The sequence below is a fragment of the Orbicella faveolata genome, unplaced genomic scaffold, assembly GCF_042242905.1.
Source record: "Orbicella faveolata isolate gen_17 unplaced genomic scaffold, um_ofav_v1 contig_13, whole genome shotgun sequence".
Classification (NCBI taxonomy): Eukaryota; Metazoa; Cnidaria; class Anthozoa; order Scleractinia; family Merulinidae; genus Orbicella; species Orbicella faveolata.
Window position 1 is genome coordinate 7266702 of NW_028301540.1, and position 21040 is coordinate 7287741.

Genomic DNA, 21040 nt, shown 5'->3' on the forward strand with positions numbered 1-21040 from the left:
AACTACTTTAATTTATTAATTAAATAACACTGCGGATGTCCTGATTTTACCGTAACAAAGCCACTGTTACGGTTTTGTATTTAGTTTTCCTTTCATTTCCGGTGTTTCTTTTGTTTTTCTTTCATTTATCTACTTCGCCGCGCTATGACTCTTGGGACATGTCACGTTCTTGCTTAGTTGTCGCACTTCTGTTAGAGGATCGTCGGTGTTATGTTGTTGTAGGAATCATCGTCGAATTTTAAGGACCTTTATAAGCCAGCTAGAGGCATTACTGCGCGGAAAAGATATGTAAGTGTTTTATTGTTTTATTTATTTTAGTTGTATTCCATTAGGTTCGCTTTTCATCGATTATTAAGCTTTGAGTAAGTTTCTCGAGGGACCACGTGTTTAGGTTAGGAGCATTCCAGCGTGGCAAATGCTAGGATTTCGTGCATTTATTTCAAGTGTATTGGTCCCTAGCTGTTAGAAATTATTGTTCAGCATTTATACCTTGCGTATTTTGTTAGATTTTTCTGTCGTTTTTCGTGCGGAACATGTATTTTTCTTGTAGTATTGTTGTTATGTAACTAGCGGGTTCCGCCTCCAAATATGAATTCAGCATGCAAGTTTGACCTTTAAAATCGTTTTAGTTTCTTTATTTATACCTTATTTTCGGTTACAGTTAGTGTAGTTTTTGTCTTTGTACGTTCACATTAGTTTATTTAGTTATATAATCATTATTTTCAGTTTACGAGAATCAACATACGTTGTGCAGAAATAAACGAGCATTAATCGGAACTTTCATCGCCTTCTGTGGTCGCATTCTCCGTAAAATACTTCTCTCCGAAGCCCGACACTTCTCGATTCGTCTGTGATTGTCGTAGCTTCAACTACAGCCACCGACTTATCGGTTGAGCGCTAGCTACAAGCAGGGGCTGCCAATTCACAGACGAGGCATATTCAAAATTAATTTTATAAGGAGCTCTCCACCACAAAACTTATTTATGAAAATTGATAATTATGCAAAGCGCTTTATTGATTGAAAAGCATCACATTCCTTTTTACACTAAACTTGATTGATCTCTCATTTCCGGAAAATACTCTATTGACCCAGTTGGAGGGTCCAATTTGGAGGCGGATTTTACGGTTAACGGTTTATTTATTTACAATTCAGTTTTGTCGTTCGTAGTCTCGTTCGTTGTTATGGCTTTTCTGCTGAAACAGGGAGCGCTGGAAAATTACAATCGCCTGCTATAAAGGTCTGCAGGGGCGTAGCCAACCATTTTTTCCATTTAAGCCCAAATTGTACAGCGTAAGTCCTATATCAAATTTTGCCAACGTCCAAAATTAAAAAACAACAACAACCGCAATCAACGAAATTTTCGTGCGCAAAACTATTTCAAAGTATTAAACTTCCACAAATTAAACACGGAGCGCTCCTACACAAGGAAGGACAAACTTCCTTGGCTTCAATTGGCAGAAGAAATAACGGTCATCAAAAAGTTTAAAAAAATTAGAAGATTTTCCTTAGCCTGATGCGAAAAAAACAGTTTTGGTATAACAATTGCAAAGTGAACTGAGGGAAGGTTGACAGAGACATGCAGCCTTGATCAATTCTAGAAGTAAGAGGTAAATAAACCTGAACAGGAGTTGACTAATAACCTCCGAATGCTAAAAAATAGTTTGAAAGAGGCAAACGTAATCCGGAATAATGCAGTAGCAGTATTAGGACTTTGTTTAAGTGTCAAGGTATTTAGCTTTTAATAAACTAATTGGGGACACTATTTAAGTCGTAACTAAATACAAATAGACAAAGTTATTTACATATGAATAAAACGTAACTTAAACCGTTCGTAAAAACGTAATTTACATCTAATATAAAACTAAATATATTCCTAGCCTAATTGAACGGAATTGAACGGAACAACTGAGAAGCTAAGATTTCAGTCATGTCGCGAGCTAGCCGGGTCACGTTGAGTTGATAGTAAAAGCCCTTCTTCCCAAATTCAAGGCGAGCTTTAGGTAGTTTCACTGATATCCCATTGTTCCTTGTGTTCTTAGGGTGAACTGATCTTTCAAAGTAGGTCTTAAAGGGGGTGCAAACGAGCATTATTTTGAAGACAGTCAAAGACAAACTGACTGCTTCTGCGCCGAATTAAGTTCTCTGCTGATGGTAGTTTTAGATTGCTGCTACCAATAATTTTCAAACGTTGTTGTTCGATGTTGTTTATCAGACTTTTCCTGGTGTCTGATCAGCCAAGACCAAGTGATCTGCCATACGTAAAAATAGGCAAGATCGTTGTTTTATAGATTGTTTCAGCGAATTTTTGGTCGATCAACGAACGGATTGATCTTAATAGGCTAGCTCTGCCAGCAGCTTTCTTGTACGTTCTATCAAAAGTGTTGTAAGGTGCTAGGTCACTTTCCCAGAGACGCGAACCATTGAGGTGTTCTATTGAGGGCAAGAAGGATGACGAGTAAGAAAGCCAATCCCCGATACAGGCTTTTTTCCAGGCACCAGTTCTTCTACGGATATGATGTGTTTTTCTGCAACGATGAACATGCGTGTAAAGGCGCTAAGACTGTCCACGTGAGCAACATGGCGTCACAATAATGCTAACCGGGAATGGTCTAAAAATAACCTCAAAGGGATAGACTTAGAAAGGAGGTCTATATGGGGGAAATGGTCTTTCCCTTCGTCCTCTCCTGATTGAGGAATATGATTGACGGACTTAACCCATCAGGATCGCTCTGTGCTTAAGACGGGTCTTCACATCGACTAAGTAATCGTAAAAGGAACATTAATTTTAACCATACAGGTGTAGGACAACTCGATTGTCATCTCCTTGATTTATTTAATTCGCAAAATATTGTTTGATTAATTTAAGGGGCTAGGTCATCCAACTTTAGGCAATTTTGAATCTCACCAGCTGGTCATGGAAATAACTGAGATATTACGATAACCAGTTAATACTGAAGAAGAACTCAAAAGAGACAGAGGACAGACAAAAGGGGGCGTGGATGGGAAAAATTGGAGAAAATTGAAACGGGTAAACTGGGAACTTAGCAGCCTGGCTCTCTCAAGTTTATGTCGATTTGTGTAATAGCCTTGTTTTATCATTGCCCTTTGAATAAAAGACTGTCGCTCAGCCAATTTCAAGGTAGCGACTTACAGTTGACAAAGATAAACGGAATTACCTAAAACGCTGTGACCTAGCCCCTTGAACTAGGAGCTGGTTGTGCGTCTCCTTTACGTAAATTATTGTTTAAAGCCCTTTCATTGCTAACATATTAAGAGTTGTGATTTTGCACCATTTTTTGAACAAAATAGGTGTCATGACTGACTGTTAGAAATAGTTTTTTACGGTGTACTTTAACAATTCTTGGGATCACTGAATACTTACGAAATACTCCGATTACTTACACGAACTCCTACTCAACTTGCAATGGCTCGGCCTCTGTTCTCTTTCACAAGTACAGAAATTTTGTCAGTGTATGCATAGAAGCTGGGACTTGAATAACAGACTTCTTGTGGCTCTGTTTCTGCACCACCAGATCAGTGACTTTCATCAGGATCTCAAGAAAGTGATGACGGTGACGATGTTCTCCAATAAACTTGACCAGAGACTGATTTAAGCGGGTAGACAAGAAAACTTACAATGCTAATAAGACGTACTAAGTAGCAAACTTACCACTGTTTCCACTGCTAGGCAACCTTCAAAATTAAAACACTCATTGCAATAGACTTCGGTCAATCAAACAGTGGTACCTTTCATGTCTGCGAAGGGAGGTGGCTTCCAACTGACGACGAAAATGTTGGTAAGTTTAAATGTGAACAGCGAAGGTAGCTATTATTTTTTTAGTATAATTACTGAGCTCAACAAAGAGTTTTCAGTAATCTGATTGGTTCAGCGATCCCTTATATGACTTTATATAAACCGCGCCAGGCAGTTTATATAACATTTTTAAGGCGTGGCTACTAAGCTCGCCACCTTTGTTATCTCGGCAAGTAAACATGGTGGACAGTTGGTGAATGAAGTTTTCATTTATTCGGGAGACATCACTCTGACTCCAGGATATTTGAAAGGATTGAGAATTTTCAAAATGACTACTGTCGCCCTTGGACCAAAAATCCTTTGAAGAACTCGTGTTCAAGCTAGTTAAGAATCGTAAACGCAGTGGTTACGTTGATCGCCAGCAGGTCAGATAGATTGACGGAAATCGCTTTTTCTCCAAACTAAAGCTACTCATTTTGAGAGGATGATGACAACTGTGAATGACGCCAACAGCGATAAAACAATGGTGCCGGATGAATTTATTTTTCGTAGTGTTTTGTTTGTTTGTTTTACTGCCGAACTCGATGAGTAAACTGATTGACAATCGATGTACATGTAAGCTTATTATTAAAACTACACGGCTGCATACGTGTATGCAAACGAACAATTTCGTCTCTGTGTTTAAGTTTTAGTCCGTTATTCTCTGTTGTTCAGCTCTGAAATTATACTGAAACAATTATTCGCCTCAGGCTCAGTGAATATTGTCGAATAATCCCCGAGACTTCGTCTCGGGGATTATGTAAACAATAGCCTTCATTTGGCGCGAAAATATGCTAGGATATTTGTCCGCGGACATTATCTGTTCCGAGAAGCGAACAGTTTTCCGAGAGTGTAGCTCGAGGAAAACTGTGAGCTTCGACGAACAGATAATGTCCAAGGACAAATATCTGAGCATATTTTCGCGCCAAATGGAGGCTATCGTGTTCATTATCCTTCAAATATTTTTCGCAACACGCGCAGTTTTGAAAATAGGGGAATATTCTCGGATATTCCCCAGTTTTAGCTGGGAAATGTTCGGTCACGTGACGTGTTTAGATCAATCGCGCGGGAGTGAAAATATTTGATGGATTATAATTAGCTCTTATTAACGGAGCAGAAGGTCTGTGTGGGAGAATCTTGACCGAGGTCGTGAGTACAGTTATCTTGGAAGAATTCCCGGCCAAATAAGCATCAGTGAACTACAAAAGATAACCTTGCTAGGTACAGCACACATTTTGAGGAGGGTGCTATCAAGCTAAAAACTGGCTATCCCTAGTGCCCCAGGACCATGGTCTGGTCTCGGCCCTAAGGACTCTAAGCAAACATTACGTGAGGACGATGACAATAATAATAATAATAATAATAATAATGATGATGATGATGGTACTTTTATAGCCCATATTAACATGTGGATATGTTCACATGCGCGTTAGGAAATTATTTATAAAAACTATTCACAAAAAAAAAAAAATTCTAATCATATTTACATCAAAATAAAAAGTAAAATGCATGACAATCAGTGATAAAATAAATTAGAAGATCAAAAGAAAAAAACAAATAACTTAAAAAGATTGTCCCTATAGATCAACACTAGAAACATTGTTCCAATATCACAAACTATGTAATTAAGTATGGGTTATTGACCAGGTGTGAGGTCAAGATGGCTGGATATTGGCCAAGTTCTTTTTTTGCGTGTTCATGGACCTCGACTCCGTCTCGGTCCATAAACTCGCAAAAAAAGAACGAGGCCAACATCAAGCCATCTCGACCGAACAAGCTTGGTCAATAAAGGATTTATTATATGGCTTTCGGGGAAATTTTTCTTGCGGGACACGGCGGGTAGTCCCCAGCGGGCAAGATAGCGCCATCTTGCCCAATCGGGTAGCCAATCACAGCGCAGGATTTGATTCATCTTGCTCGCTCATGGAGCTAGCCATATAATAATGTCAGTTATATATTATAAGCCACTTTGAATGAATATGTTTTCGGCTAAATACACTAAAAGGTACTGCAAAAGCTCCAACTGTGGATCTTTTGAGGCTGAATACCCTTAGAGGTACCAAAACAGGATTTTTAACCGACTAAAAGGTACGACGAGTAACCTCGCCCTTCTTATATGGGAGCTTTCCTCGGGTCTCCGCTCGTCCCGACATTTTCGCTGTGAGTGTGAACACGTTTCTACAGACCAGTATTCCATATAGGGTACCACTGTTTGATTCGTCGAAGTGTATTGTAAAGAGCGTTTTGATTTCGAAGGTCGCGTAGCAGTGCTAACAGCGCTAACTGCCGTTATTTAGCAGGACCTGACTAAGACTATTGCTACTACTCCTAAAAGGCGTGTTACTTTATCGCAAAAGTGTGTCATTATCAAACTCTTCAGCACATCTGGGTGGAGAGATGCACAGGTCTAGGCCAAATGCCCTGTTCAAGAACTGTGACTGTACAAAATGGAACCTTTTCATAAATGGCCCCCAATTTTATTTCTTTTGTATGCATTTAAATTAGCCTCATTAAACTCGTTTGAGAGAAAAAAAAGTCTTTTTAATTATCAACTCAAAAACGAAGTTAGTCAGGGTAATTTCAGTACTTACAAAAGAATTTATAACTGGCAGTCATTTATGAATTGAAAATGGTTTATATAATACAAGGGTTCTTTCGTAATTACACAAAATAGTGCCCTGGGTGCAGAGGAATGTTTTCCAAGGTCCAAATATGGCTTATACGCGTGCGCCAAATTAAAATATTGTACGTTTTGGTACCTAATCTTGGGGAAATCTATCTTTTTGGTAAAAAATAGCTTTCTCAGCAAAACTAAGGTCCATTTAGCGTCATGGCAGCCAAAAAAACTCATTTAACAGTTAAAAACGGTATTTTTTTTGTGGAAATTTTGCAGTGAAAGGGTTAACACCTGAGCAGTGTATAGCTGAACTGAGCGACTTAAATCTGAATTTGATAATGGAGACAAGGTGACGCCGAAACGTCCTGTTATAGCGTCTCCTTTTCTTTTAGAATAAATAAAACTTCCCGAAACTCGAAATCAATACATTACTGTTGCAGATCCGAAAAAAACTACTAGTATCGACGGAAGAGATTCGTAGAGCCTTGTTTTGTTTTGTTTTTTTGCCAGCCTATATTCCTTTGAAATGTAAAGTAATACGATTTGCTGTGACACTTGAATGAAAACAAACAGTTTGGACAAAACTGGTTTGATGAGAAACCAGACACTATTCAAGCATGGAACTGAGGTTCCACCAGAGGTATTTCCCCGTCCTCGGCTCTCTGGTCGCTGGCGACGTACTCTTGGACCTCGGAAAAAATTCGCCTGGCACCCAGGATAACAAACTATGAGAACTTCAGGGCACTTTGCGCTTTCTCGATCATCGTGAATTACAATTACTGAAAAAAGCTGACAAGTAAATGTTTATATTTCTCACCTGTATGAAGAAGGTGCCGCCCTTTGGAGACCGGTAGGATACGTAACCTGGCACAGTAGCAAAGGCCAAGACAAAATCAAACTCTCGAGGAAACACACTCCTCGGAAGAGTGGAGTCGGGTAAAAAAGAATCGTAAAGTTCGTCATCCTCCTCAGTAGGCGTCGATGTCACTGCCTGTGAAAAAACTTCACCAGCTGGGAAGCTTGGCTTCTTGCACACTTGATCTAGTGACCCCCTGCAGGTTTGGATGATAAATACCTTGGGTTTTTTCTTTAGTGATGGACACTTGGGTTCTTGGAACTCGACCATCAAATTCTTCACTGACGTCTCCCTTCCGTCCACACCCATAATGCAGTCACCATCCCCACCATGTGACATGACGATCATCACAAACGCATTAAAAGTGCTATGGTCTGTCTGAGCCCCATACTTCTCCGCCACATTCTCCATCTGATGTTTCGTTAAATCTCTTTCGACAATAACCGTAAAGAAGAGATCATGGAAGATCTTTTTGAGACTTCTTTCATCTTCTTCGGCTCCAGAACGATCATATACGCTGTCTCTGAACTTGACGTTGTTTATTATGACGCAATACCCACGGGGACGCTTTTCGAGCTCATAGCGATTCCGCTGGGCCACATCTGTAAATTGATAGTCTGTGTTATTGAATATCTTTAATTCCTAGGAGTGATGTAGCTTGAAATTCTCCTGATAACAACAAGATATTTTAACAGTACTGCAGTTACGCGACTAAGACAAGTGAGCTGATCGAGCCGACCAAAAAAGTAGCCAATTAGTTGGTTTTATTGCCAGCCCAATATTCTCAAAGTCAAATAGTACCGGCTAAATTTCTACTGCCCTGTTTTAATCATAAAGTCGTGTAAAAAAACCTTTTACTAACAAAGCTTGTTCACAACTGATCGATCTAGGGCGGTGCTATCCCAGTGATGAAGCCCTAGTGCGGCAAATAAGTGTCACATTAATGATTCAAGTCAGCTTCAAAACCTCAAACACGCAGCTCATTAGTAATCACCATTCACTATTTGAACAAATTCTCCCGATTACCTTAAACTTCCGAAAGTAACAGCGACCCCTCGAAAGTAACGATAAAATTTTACAGGTGTTAGCAAATCTCGAAAGTAGCGACCCCCCCGAGAAATTCTAAAAGTAGCGACCTGCAAAGTAATTTCCCTCTTTTAGCAAGAAGTAATGGAAGGCTATACCAAGCTGATCCCAGGTTTATTTTTAATGATTATAATGGTCTTTGACATTCCTATTCAAAGGACAATACATAACTCTGAAAGTACATTACATTTTGTTTTCAAAGAGTATTTCTTTCCTCTCTGAATACCCGTTAGTATAGGTAATCATACGGTTTCAAGCTCAATTTGGAATTAATTTGCATGAGTGAGTTTTTCAAAAAGCTTAAATTGCACAAGCCGCTTCGGCGAGTGCAATTTAAGCTCTTTGAAAAAAACCGTATGATTACTTATTAATAATATAACCATGGAAATATTCCAGTGGAGGAAGTGCCGGAAGATCTTTCTGGAAGCTATTTTTTCTCATTCGAGAAAACTCTTTTCAAAGTTTCCGCACAAAATTTTCGTCACCAATTTACGTAATATCATTGGCTTAGAAAATTTCCGATTGGCTCTCAGCCAATCATAATCCACGATTATGATTTGTAATTTGCACTGGTGTTACACTTTTTGCACTGGTATTACACATTTTGCACTGGTGTTACAGTTGAACTGCACTGCTCTCAGCCGATCAGAATCGAGTCATTTTTTTTATGTATATTATTACAGACGTGATAGGGATGATAGAACTGTTTTCTCCAGTAACAAAACTACCGACCAGTTCTTTTCATATGTATCTGCTCACATCTAAAAACAGAACTTATTAATAAAGTTACCTGTGACCGCGAAAAGGACTTCTTATGCATTAAAACACTGACAGTTCATTTTATGCACAGGTTGTGCCACTTGGATCCTAAATTACGGCAGGGTAATTTTCTCGACATCGGCAGACCCCCGCCAATGCTATAGTCAGCCAATCCATCAATATTGTTCTCGGTATTCCTGTTTCCCGAAGTTGGGAGGGCAATGCCACACTTAACAAAAGAACGGACCATGGTGATCTTAGGACGGCGGCATGAGGTTTCCTGCCATGCCTGTCTTACCCATTTAGTAAAAAAAATCCGTCGACCACCAGCAGTTAACTTTCCACTAACAAACAGCACTGGGTGTGAAACAATGTGTTCTGTGGCCTGTCTGTCAACTGACCTCTTGAATTCTGAATTGAATGCAACGTCGAAAGGTTGCACTTTACTCTTTGCTACGAGAGGAAGCAAGGCTAATGTACCTGCTGCAAGATGCTTTTTAATTTCTCTGTTGTTTTCTCTGTTGCTAACGTAGATTATTCAAAGACTGATTCTTTCGAATTGTTATTCAAAACAATAACATGCAATAAGTTTCTCCAAATAAAAAAGTGTGTACGTTTTCACATTTGTCGCGATTTTATTACCGTAACTTCGAACAGCCCAGGTAAGGTACACGTTTTAGCTACCCGAAAGTATCGAACCTCCGAAAGTAGCGACCCTCCGAAAGTAGCGATAGGAAAAGGCTGTTGAATCCGAAAGTAAGTACTAATACAACCTATCTGAAGACGGCGTGCTTTACGGAGAATTTGTATGTCGAAAATTAAGCTCCTAATGTACGGTCGACGTAACCAGTCACTTCTTCGTTCATTACGTGAGCAGAACAAGGAATGAAAACCTAAGACAGTTTTTATTAGCCAAGTTTATGTTGTATTGCTTACATAAAGGCATTTAATTTGAATGCATGCAGTTTGTGTTTCTCAAAGGTGTACCTGGATTTGTAGAGGCTGAGCGTCGGTCTGGAGAGGGTGCCAAAGCTACAGAGGGAAACATATGGTTGTTTAAGTTCAGGTTATTTTAAACCTTATGACGTTGATTTTCTTCTTATATTACAACATAAGCTTAAATAATCTGGTTGGCTGAGCTATCGTACACTGTCAGCATTAGTGTGCAGAAAACTGAAGACCATTATGTTACAAAATGGGACATTTTCTCGTTTTTCACAAAGTTCCAATAGAATGTTTAGAATAAATATCGGATAATTCATTCCCGATAAGACTAATCATAATAGCTAGGCATTCAGCGTCATCCAACTTTAAAGCAATTTTTAGGTTTTATGAAAAACCCCAAATTTGCCAGAAAGATTGATCTTTTTTGAAGGAAATTAAATTATAATTCTACAAATGGTACGAAAATTTCCTACAAAAGTTTCCAGAAAATCTGGAAAATATTGAATTTTACGAAAAGCGAACCATTCAACCGAAAATCCGGGAAAATCAAACGGAATAAAATCGGACGGAAATTCTGAAAATTTCGGTTTACTCTTTTCCGTAAATCGTTAAATTGTTAAATTGTTACATTCGTCACTGCCGGAAATGTCCGGAAATGCAAACCGGAATTTTCATTGAATGGAAAGCGCCTTTTGTTTTCATACAGACCTCACTGCTTTTGTCGTGTAAAACAAGTTGTTCTAATTCTAACCAGGTGTATTTTCATGACAAAAGCAGAGAGGTTTGTATCAAAGCAAGTTCAAGCCTGGCTTGCATTCATAGGCCAGGTAAATGAGCACACGACTGTAAAATAGCCTATTCCACATTCACCTTTAACTTTATCTATTGACATGCCTTTAACAATCCATCCATGATTTTCATGCTTACCTAGGTGCATGTCTTTTCTCAGAGTATGATTCAGGTATGGCACGTGGACGGCATTGACTCCGTTTGGACTTTGTTTGTCTGCCATACACTCATTCACTTTTGTCAAAATATCAAGCAGGTGGTAGCGATCCCAATACTTTCTAATGGTCTCGATCAACACCTGTTCGATAAAAAAGTATACAAAATAAATATAGACACACTGGGCGTATTTTATGGCTACCAACGTCTCAACTCTGGCCAACCGTGGTTGATGCAGCTGATGAAGTTTTTTCCTAAGAGCATGTCGTAATAAACATATAGCTTTAAAGTCGTTTGGAACTGAAACATTACTGTTAAAAATTAGACCCGCCAAAAACAAGACAACCCTGTAGTGAAACTGCGACCACTTCCAGTTGCACATTAGTCTATAACTAAGAAGTAAGCAACGTTCCTTGTGTACCCCAAAAGCTTTAAAACTATTTTTTATCCAGACCTTGAGATAGCGGGGGAGGGGGGGGGGGGGGGAGGGGGAGGGGCGATTTGTTTTGCCTGCCATGCTGGCTTTTCTTCCGTCTGTGATTTTTTCTTTTTTTACCCAAAATAAGAGGGGGGCTAGGCCCCCCGGGCCGTTTCCCTAGATCCGCCACTGTTAGCAACATCACTGCTGAAAACCGCAGCCTCAATCAACTAATGTTCACATGACACAAAATCTCAGTGTTATGCCGATTGGCAAAAAGCTGCCATAGCCTCCATTCCAAACATCAACCAGCCAAGTTTAGAAATGGCAGATTTTGTACTATGTGGTCGTTAACTGCAAAGGGCCCTCTCAATCATTTTACGAAACTTCTAACCTGAATAAACAAAGCATCCGGTCCTGGATTGGCTTTGCAAATTGCTGAGGTCACACAGGCTAGCAGGAAGTCGGCTTCTTCTGGACAATTACGTCCGAAGGTATTGGTACGGGGACAAAGCGATCGCATCTCCACCCCTTTATCTGTGCAACACTGCGATTGGGTTAAACCATGCTCAAATTTAGAGGGTTTCAAGACTGTAAATCGCTGAACAAAAAACAGCTTGGGTTTACACCGTAGAGTTCGACAGTTTGTTGCCGTATACTCGGTCATCACCTCCTCAAGGCTTGCCTTCCTTCCATCGACACCATTAATGTCATTACCTTGACCAAATGACATGACAATGCAGACAAATGAGTCGAATTTGCTGTGATCTTTGTTTGCAAACTCTTCAGCGACCTCGTTAATTTGGTTCCTTTTCAGACTGCGTCGGACTTGCACGTCAAAGGAGAGATACTTGAACAGGTCCGTAAGCTGCTTCTCAGCTTCCAACAAGTCTGGTATGTTATTTATTAGGAGGCAGATTCCACGCACATGATGTGGGCTGATGCTGTATTGGCTGAGCAGGGGTGTCTCTGAAGAGCATTACCAAGAAAATCTTAATTTTCAGAACAAAGAAACTCAAATAACAAATAGTGAAACCAAGCTCTTAACGTAAGCTGATGTGGTGCAATGAGTTAAGTTGTTGTCTAGAGGGGAGTGGAATGGTCTGGTATGAAATGATATCGTGGGGGTAAGAGTGGGTAGTGTGGAGTGAGGATGAGTGGAGTGAGGTGGTGTAAAGTGGTCTGGTGTGATGCTGCAGTGCTGTGTGGAGTAGTGTGGTGTGGAGCGGTGTGCTATGGTGTGGTGTGGTGGGGTGCGGTGGAGTGGGGTGGGGTAAGGTGTGGGGTAAGGTGTGGTGTAGAGTGGTGTGGTGTGGTGTGGTGCGGTGCGGTGCGGTGCGGTGCGGTGCGGTGCGGTGTGGTGGTGTAGTGTGGTGTACGTGCATGTGGTGTGGTGGTGGTGTGGTGTTGGTGTGGTGTTGAGTGGTGAAGTGTGGTCTGGTGTAGATTGTTGTGGAGTGGTGTGGTATTTTTGTGGTCTGGTGTGGAGTGGTTTGGATTTATATTTACTGGTTTAGCCACAAGTGTAGGTTTTTTTTAATTACTTTGGGACGTGGATTTAAATAACCAACAAAACATCAACCTTACACGCACTAGGATTAGCAACACTAGAAACATTACCTTTAATAGCAACAGACATAGCAGCGGTAGAAGCAACCGCTTCAACAGCAACTGCAGCGACAACATCAATATAGCAACAGCAATAGCAACTTCTAATCAATTGAGTTTTTGAAAATTTAAGGTTGCTCTGAACCCCCTAGACAGAATTTTTTTAAAGTTTGTCAAAACTTAGCTCCAATTATGCTTATTACAGTTCAATATTAAAAAAAGGAGTCACTGAGCTTGTTTAGAGTTATTTTAACAGGTTGTACTGTTGCTATGGTAACCTATTATACCATAAAGATTACCTTAGTGGTTCATTACAGGCTGGGCATTTATGCGATATCACTTGTTAAACTGTGCAAATATTCAATCGTCAAAGTAGAGCTGTGGAAAATTGCTGGAAACTGTTACCAGCCTCCCTAAAAGTGCTTTACTTATGAAAAACCTTTGTTAGACCTTGGTTAGGTGATCTATTACCTTCTAACTCCGGCAGCACTGTGACTTGGATTTTACTGTTACTGTCCATTGTTTTCAAGCGAACATATCCAAAGCAGAAGTCCGGTGCGCCGCTGCTAAAAGAAACTCCTCCTTTCTTGCCATTGATAACAAAGTGGATGCGGTTGGTCTTTAGGTCACGTTTAACGTACAAGACACTTCCGACCCCAATGTCTTTGTCATAGAATTGCACTATTTGTAAGGATGAACCATAACTTGTCCTGGAGTCAAACGGTTTGTTGAAGATTCTTCTATGCTTACTGTTCCACGCCCTGTAGTGAAAAAACATAGACTCCCCTTACGGGCTCTTTTGTTGGTGGGTAATCCAGCAAAATCACTCAATCTACTATCAATAAAATAAGTGGTGTATTTCCTGCAATTGCAGAACTGTCTTTGTCGGCATTGTTATAAAACCTCAACCACTTGATTAAGCAGACCGCAAATTGTAGCAATAACGAATATATTTGATGATCTATCGTTAATGCTATACGAAAAGTATTTGAACACTTTAGTTTGAACGTATAAAAAATTCATGTGAATACAGTAAAATTCCATAGGAAAGAAGAATAAAAAGTCAATTTCATTTTTATAATTCTTCTTGTGTGTGTCCTCAATTAGCAAAGAGTCTTCGCCCTCGGCTATATATTCTGATACTTAAATAAAGTCATTGATTGAATGATTGATTGATTAACTGACTGACTGACTGACTGACTGACTGATTGATTGATTGATTGATTGATTGATTGATTGCAATCTTTCAGAGAAATACTTACCAGAGCTTTCCAGTTAGTCGAAGATGTTCTCCGTTCTGTATGCCTAGCGTCGGAGATCTCATTGGAAATAAGAGGCAAAACACAACCCGTTAGCTTCCTTCGCACTTCAAAGACGTTTGGTGAGGTTTTCAACTTAAAACTTTGCAAAGTAACGAGATTCACACCCGTCACGCGAGATTCGTGACTCACGCTAGTCTCAGATACGCAATCTGAAACACAATTAGCCTGTGAACATGCTCTCTAGTCGAGGATGTCGCTAAGAGAAAGAGGGAAGAAAGGGGAGAGAAGAGAAAGGAGTGAAAGGAGAGCGAAGGAGAGAGCCTGCCACACCATTCCTTCCTCCGCCACTTAACTCTCAACCAGTTCCTTCTCAGCCCTTCTAGCCGCGGTTAGAGTCTGTCAGCCAGAGCCTGTTCACAGGCTAAAACATCATCAGAATCGGTGAAAGCTTCTGATCGTAAAATTTTGTGCTGGGCGATATAATGTAAGTCAGTTTTGAAGATTTGTCATGTACAATCGTTTTTTCTTTTACCGTCGACTCCCGATTAATCGGGCCACTTGGCTCGCATGCAAACTTTACCTTTTACCCGATAAATCGAACCCAGGCTAACTCGAACCTCACGCTAACTCGAACCAAAATCGATTTCCCCTGGATTTCCGACAATTTTACCCTAGGAAACTCGAACCCTCTATAACTCGAACCACCCGCTAACTTGAAGCAATTTTCGTTTCCCTTCGGGTCATTTTCTGTATAATTTTACCCTCGATAACTCGAACCATGTTTGTCAATACGTGACAAGTCAAAACAAACAGTGTATTGTAGTCAAAAACATTAAATTTATTTTGAAGCATCCGTGTGAAAAAAACCTGTATAGTTCACAGTTCCTGGACTTCTCCATGCTGCTTTCCTTTTCTTTCCCATTTTTCACATCACGTTATGTTCCGCTTTATACTGTAATTTAGAGATGTATTGTTTTATTTTCACACGACTTCTCTATTCTGTAATTAAATTTGATTAAAATGTGCACTGCATGAATAGAAAAACTATAAACACCGTGTTTTCCCTATTTCCAGTCATTTGTTCTCAACTCCCGATAACTCGAACCTTTTTCATATCAATTTCCCTTGAAGGTTCGAGTTATCGGGAGTCGACTGTATTAAGATTCTGCTAATAATACTGTCATTGAGTTATTTTTTTGTCAAGAAAAATACCTCTTAGTCGGCGCGTCTGGGGTATGTTATGGACGAGTCAATGGATGAGTGAGTGAGTGAGTGAGTGAGTGAGTGAGTGAGTGAGTGAGTGAGTGAGTGAGTGAGTGAGTGAGTGAGAGATGTATGTATATCACGCCAATCAGATTGGATCTACTATGAACAGCCAATCAAATTTCTTGTTGTAAAGATAAATGGTCTGTGAGAAGATTTGATCCCGATAGAGTTCAGAATGGCCATATTTATTCTTCAATAAAAGAGGAGGAAGCATTCACATGTTGGGCTTACTTCAACATTTTCTGTGGGTTAGGCTGAGGATTTTTTGAGCGGGTTTGATAATCATTTCCAATTGGATAATCAGTCAAAGAAACATATTGTTTGGCATATGACTACGAGCACGCGATGAAGGGTGAGCTTTTCCCATTAGCTAAGGTTTTAAATTAAATGAGTCTTAGCCGCCCTACTACTCCGGCCCTATCCCCCACTCGGGGGCAAGGAACCAAGCCGCCCTACTACTAGGTTTAAGATGTGAATGAAAAAAAATGTTAATGTGGTTTCTATGATAGGAACAATTGTATTTTAGGGGGGCGGAATGCACTACTGGGAATGTGAAGAGGTTGTGACCAGGTTCAAATCGTTTGCGTGTTGTATTGAAACCTAAATATTGCTGCAGAGTTCGTCATAAGTGTTCCGGGCGTATCGTTAATTTCAACATCCATTGATAAGTTTCAATGTGAAAAGCGAAGAGACTACGATTAATTTCGTCAACAGAACAAAAAGATATTATTCTGTGACGATTTTGCAATTATAATGGTTCTTGTTTACCTCTGGAATGAGAAGATACGCTTTAAATGAAACTAAATCTTTTCTCTTTTATGTCATCAGGGTTTTCGCTTTTTTGCGTTAACAGCCAGCACGAATTGTAGTAGAAGAAAAAGGAAATTATTCTTGTTCAAGATAACTTTAGTGAATTATATGAAGTATTGGGCGTTTTATTGTATTAAACGCAAGGACTTTGGTAATTGAAAAATAAAGAGTGACGTGTATGTTGCCGGTTTGTGATTTTTAGTCCGGTTTGGAGGGGAGTGGGACAGTTCCATACATACATTGGGTTGTTTTAGAGTGCATAATTTTCAGTGTAGTGGTGGCTAGTTATGAACGAGATGAGTCTTGAGTTTTGAAGCAGTTCATGAGTTACTAGTATGCAAATGGTACGAGATATCTTTATTCTTAATTACAAAGGTAACTTGATACTTTTGTTTTTCACAAGGAGTAAATTCAATTAGAGGTCACGAATCGTCGCTTCTAGATCTTAGGACATGTTTTAGAGGGATGTTACTAAAACTGGTAACGGGAAACGGGAAACGGGGAACGGGGAACGGGGAACGGGAATCTGGGAACGAGTGTACAGCAGTAACCCGCCTGAGAATTCAGAATGGCGGACAAAGGAAAAGAAAAGGGAACAATTTCGGGAAATGTGACGAAGTGTTACGGTTGTAAATGTAAGTATCTACCGGCTTCGTCCCCAGATGACCAGTACGTTCTTGTTAGAGCAGAGTCCGATTGGTACTGAGATAAACAAAGCATGAAATGGCCTGACCGATTGGGATGGCATGTGATAATAATGATTCGATATTCTCCCCAGGCGGCATTTCATGCTTTGTTTATCCCAGAACCAATCGGACTCTGCTCTAACAAGAACGTACTGGTCATCTGGTGACACAGCAGATAGAAACTCGCGTTTACAACCATAACACTTCCTCATACTTCCTCAAATTGTTCCCTTTTCGAGTCTTTTCTTTTCCTTTGTCCGCCATTTTGAATTCTCAAGCCGGTTACCGCTGCACACCGTTCCCAGTTTTAGTAACATCATTTTTAGAGGAGACGAGACTATTTAGATTTGAAGCAGTTCTAACGTTTACAATAGTAAGTGCAGGTAACGATTGCTTTGTTCTTATTTTATGCAAATATAACGAGATATTTTTATTTTTTAGTTACAAAGGGTAATTTGACACTCTTGTTTTTCACAAGGGAGTAAATTCACTGGAGTTGACGAATCGTCACCACTTGTTTCCACGAGATGTTTGCTATCTTATGTTATAAATGGTAACTTAACACTTTTGTTCTTCATATGGAAGTAAATTCAATTAGAGCTTACAAGTTATCGGCTATTGTTCTCAGGATATTAAACAAAAAAAGAAGCTTTTATTTCTAGACTGTTTTTACGTCTCTGCAGTAACAGTTTAATAGTTTTATTTGATGACATTCATTTCAGTCCGATATTTTTAAAAGTAAAAAGTATGAAAACTGTTCAAATGTTCTTTGAAGACTGCGTGACGTCAAGTTAAAGTGCAATTTAATTAAATCAGACTTTCAACGTGTCAGAGAGCTATTTTTCTCCTTCTTTCTATTTTTGGTGATGTAGTGTTGTTACGTTGTGTTGTATAAAAAGGGTAAACTTACTGCGAAAACTTCTCTTAAACTTCTCTTCTCGTACATTTGAGTAACAATTCCCCTAAGGGGTTGGAAGGGCTATGTGATCGGGGCGTGAGGGAGTTATGCATGTGAGCGTGTCACACCAATCACAGTGTGGGTTGTGAATGTTCCTATCTCCAGAGACTTCTAGTTCGCAAAAAAATAACTCTCGCACGCCTTGCGTGCCTATGTTTTTATATATTTATATCATATGCTATGGATTATATTTTATGAGTCACTGCCTTCACTGTCAGAATGTTGTCTTGTGATTACTGGAGTAGACCTTGAAAACATTCAGCCAGTTATGCTTCAACTCAGTGGTATTTTAGTCTATTATCATTAGCGCTTTATACAAAAAAAAAATCGGTAAATGATGAAAGAGTGAATGGATAAATGGAAACTGAAGATACCTCTCGTCCGGGGATATTAATCCAAAGGTTAACTCTGATTGTCCCTCGACACAATCCACAAAGACGTTCAATTTAGTAGCACCACGAAGAGGATATCTGGTAACGATTTCTCCATAAGGAGGCCAGCAATCTCCTTTAATCCATACTGTAGGGTTGCAATGAAAGTATGAAAAAATGTCACGCAGGTTCAATATGTTCATTTTAACCAGGCTAAAATCAGGTCGGTGCAGAAAACGGAAAAGCTGATGTTTAATCAGGATTAAAATAAATTCCAAGTGGTGGCGAAATCTCTCAAATTGGGAGCGGTTTAAATTAATTTTATTATTATTATTATTTTAACCATAACCCGGTCATGAACTCAGTCATGGATCCAGAATTTGTTGCAGAGTTAGTTCAATGGTTATTTTTGGCAAAGATGTGTTAAAGAAAAACCCGCAAATTTCTTTACAAACTCGGTGATTATTTGCCAAAAGAAATTCAGAGGTCGAGATCAAGGGGAAAATTTCTTATTATCAGCTTTCTTGATGTCGCAGAAAATACAGTGGAGTTTTGAGTAAAATCGAGCTAAAAAAACCGTTTTAGGTCTCTAACCAAAATACAGTGCATCGTTCTCACTGTGCCACTGAACCCTCCAATGAAACATTCCAGAAATGCGTTTTACGAAAGCATTTTGTGTCTGATTTCAAATCAGTTCTTTGTTTATGCATTCTGGGAAGTGCGTCATCTCTGTCCGTGATAATATTTCTCAGGTTCGATACTCTGCTGGTTCTACAGTTGTTTTGTGAACGTGGACTAATTCTAGTCTAGCTTGATTAAAATAAACTCACCTTGCTCCATAGTTAGTGTTTTCTTCGCGAGATGCGAGCCATGTCGTTTTGCCGTTTTACACGATGAGGAATGATGCAAAAAACGTGTCAAGACACGGATAATTTGAATCAGGCGGAGATCATTGGGATGAAAGGCAACGCATGTTTTGATTACACCTTGGAGGGTTTCACGGTTCGGCGCACGTCGATCGTCGCTAAATCAAAATACTTTTGTTCGCTTCTTATCAATGTTATCGCTTTAAAAAGAGTTGGTACATTTCACTGACCCCTATAGTCCATGGACTACCCCAATGGACATGGTCCATGGCCTACTTGAATGGACTACCCATTGACTACCCTAAATGGACTACCCTGAAATTTGTGGCAAACATAAATTTAACGATGTTAGAACCCGAACAAAAGATGCGATCGATCGACAAACACAGGGTAGTCCATGGGTAGTCCATTCAAGTAGTACATGGACCAGGTCCATGGACTAGGGGTCAGCGAAATGTACCGACCCCGTTAAAAATCCCACTCAGATGTAGTTCAGTAATCACATGCAGAAGCATATCACCTAGTCTAGGTGATATGCTTCTGTCACATGCTATAGTTTGTCGTGGCAGAATGACGGATGACCAGAATTCTCAGAAGATTTCAGTTGATTTTGTTTCACTGAGGCGAACGGACCAAACCACAGGTGCACCCAACGACCGCTTTCTCTCAAATGCTTTTAAACGCTGTTTTAGGCTATTTGGAGTACTTTTAAAGCTCTGAAGGTTAATGTTAGGTTGCGCTAGAAAAATTTTGTCTGTTCGGTTATTCTAGGGGAACTTGAGTATTCTCGAATTTATTGTCTATTCCCCGAAAATCTTAGGTCTTATCGCCTTGCCGAAAATGATAGCTGACCTTTTTTCGCTACCCAAAACGACATTTTTTACAATCCGAAAACAACAGACATTAAATTTCTCATATCACGAAAGTTCGAGGTAACAATTCTCTTCAGAAAATCAGAGGGGATTAAAGGCCTTCCGAACAGATAATTTACCGAAACGATCCGTTGGGTGCCCCTGAAACCCAAACAATTGGACAGAACTTGGATTTCAGTATTTAATTACGAACAATCTAAAACTACGAAAATACAACAAAGCGTAAATGTTTAAGGTAAAAAATTAAAGGAGAAATCTTACAAGGCTGCAGGCAAAATACAAAACAACAACTTACATTTGTCCGAGCTTTTCCACATAAAATTAACCTTAGAAACGATCGTACAATGTATCCAAACATCTTGATCCTACATTAAACTTACTAAATCTTTGGAACCTTGCCATTTGGCCACGAGGCCAAAATAGCCTTTGGACGTCACGTGTGTTTTCTTAAGGTTAACCATTAATCTGAAAACGTCTATAACAAAATAAATCAGTTCGGTTAAGGTAACGTTACAGATTTTACCGACACTTTCGACCGATGAATTTAATTAATTTGACCCGTACGATTTTATTCTACGGTTGATGATTTTACGGTTGTTTGCATGCGAAATAAGGTAACTTGCTTACAATTGGTTCATAAACAAAGAAAATCTGGGCCTGTTTAAAAAGCGTGCACAGGCGATTATATAATACAGACAGGCGCCGAGCCGTGAAACACTCCCTTCAAAACTTCGTGAAGCTTAAACAAAGTTGTCGCAAATCACAACGGAAAAAGTCACGTTTGTTAAGGCCATATCAAGATTAGTTTCGCATAAACTAACTTGTGTCTTTCCTCGTTTACTCTGTGTGGCAGGCAACAGTTTCCAACATTTTTCAGCACTTCTACTTTGATGGATCGACAACACTTTTCTTTTCTCAGCC

At 39.6% G+C, this 21040-nt stretch overlaps 1 protein-coding gene and 2 long non-coding RNA genes across 4 annotated transcripts; 2 read left to right on the plus strand and 1 right to left on the minus strand.

Moving 5' to 3' along the window:
- Positions 1-3403: 3403 nt before the first annotated feature.
- LOC110069655 (uncharacterized) lies at positions 3404-19681 on the minus strand. 2 transcript variants are annotated; one of them, XM_089284399.1, is made up of 9 exons: positions 19212-19681; positions 18385-18529; positions 14291-14347; positions 13500-13789; positions 11815-12389; positions 10985-11144; positions 10100-10144; positions 7229-7869; positions 3404-3606 (listed from the first exon to the last, which is right to left on the minus strand). In XM_089284399.1, the coding sequence occupies exons 1-9, from the start codon at positions 19219-19221 to the stop codon at positions 3448-3450; spliced, it is 2082 nt and encodes a 693-aa protein (XP_089140525.1). In that variant the 5' UTR covers positions 19222-19681; the 3' UTR covers positions 3404-3447. The 2 variants fall into 2 exon arrangements, with proteins under 2 accessions (XP_089140525.1, XP_089140526.1); XM_089284400.1 differs by lacking the exon at positions 10100-10144.
- LOC149114801 (uncharacterized) lies at positions 3600-12459 on the plus strand. The gene is made up of 2 exons (XR_016205907.1): positions 3600-3798; positions 12238-12459. It is a non-coding gene; the product is annotated as an uncharacterized LOC149114801 (long non-coding RNA).
- LOC149114802 (uncharacterized) lies at positions 14328-16548 on the plus strand. Its single transcript, XR_016205909.1, has 2 exons — positions 14328-14409; positions 16385-16548. It is a non-coding gene; the product is annotated as an uncharacterized LOC149114802 (long non-coding RNA).
- Positions 19682-21040: the final 1359 nt, after the last annotated feature.

Coding starts and splice junctions, on each gene's coding strand:
- LOC110069655 (XM_089284399.1), bottom strand. Junction 14,348..18,384: donor TTAATATCCCCGGACGAGAG/GTATCTTCAGTT, acceptor ATTTCCAATGAG/ATCTCCGACGCTAGGCATAC. Junction 11,145..11,814: donor CGGATGCTTTGTTTATTCAG/GTTAGAAGTTTC, acceptor TTTATCGAACAG/GTGTTGATCGAGACCATTAG.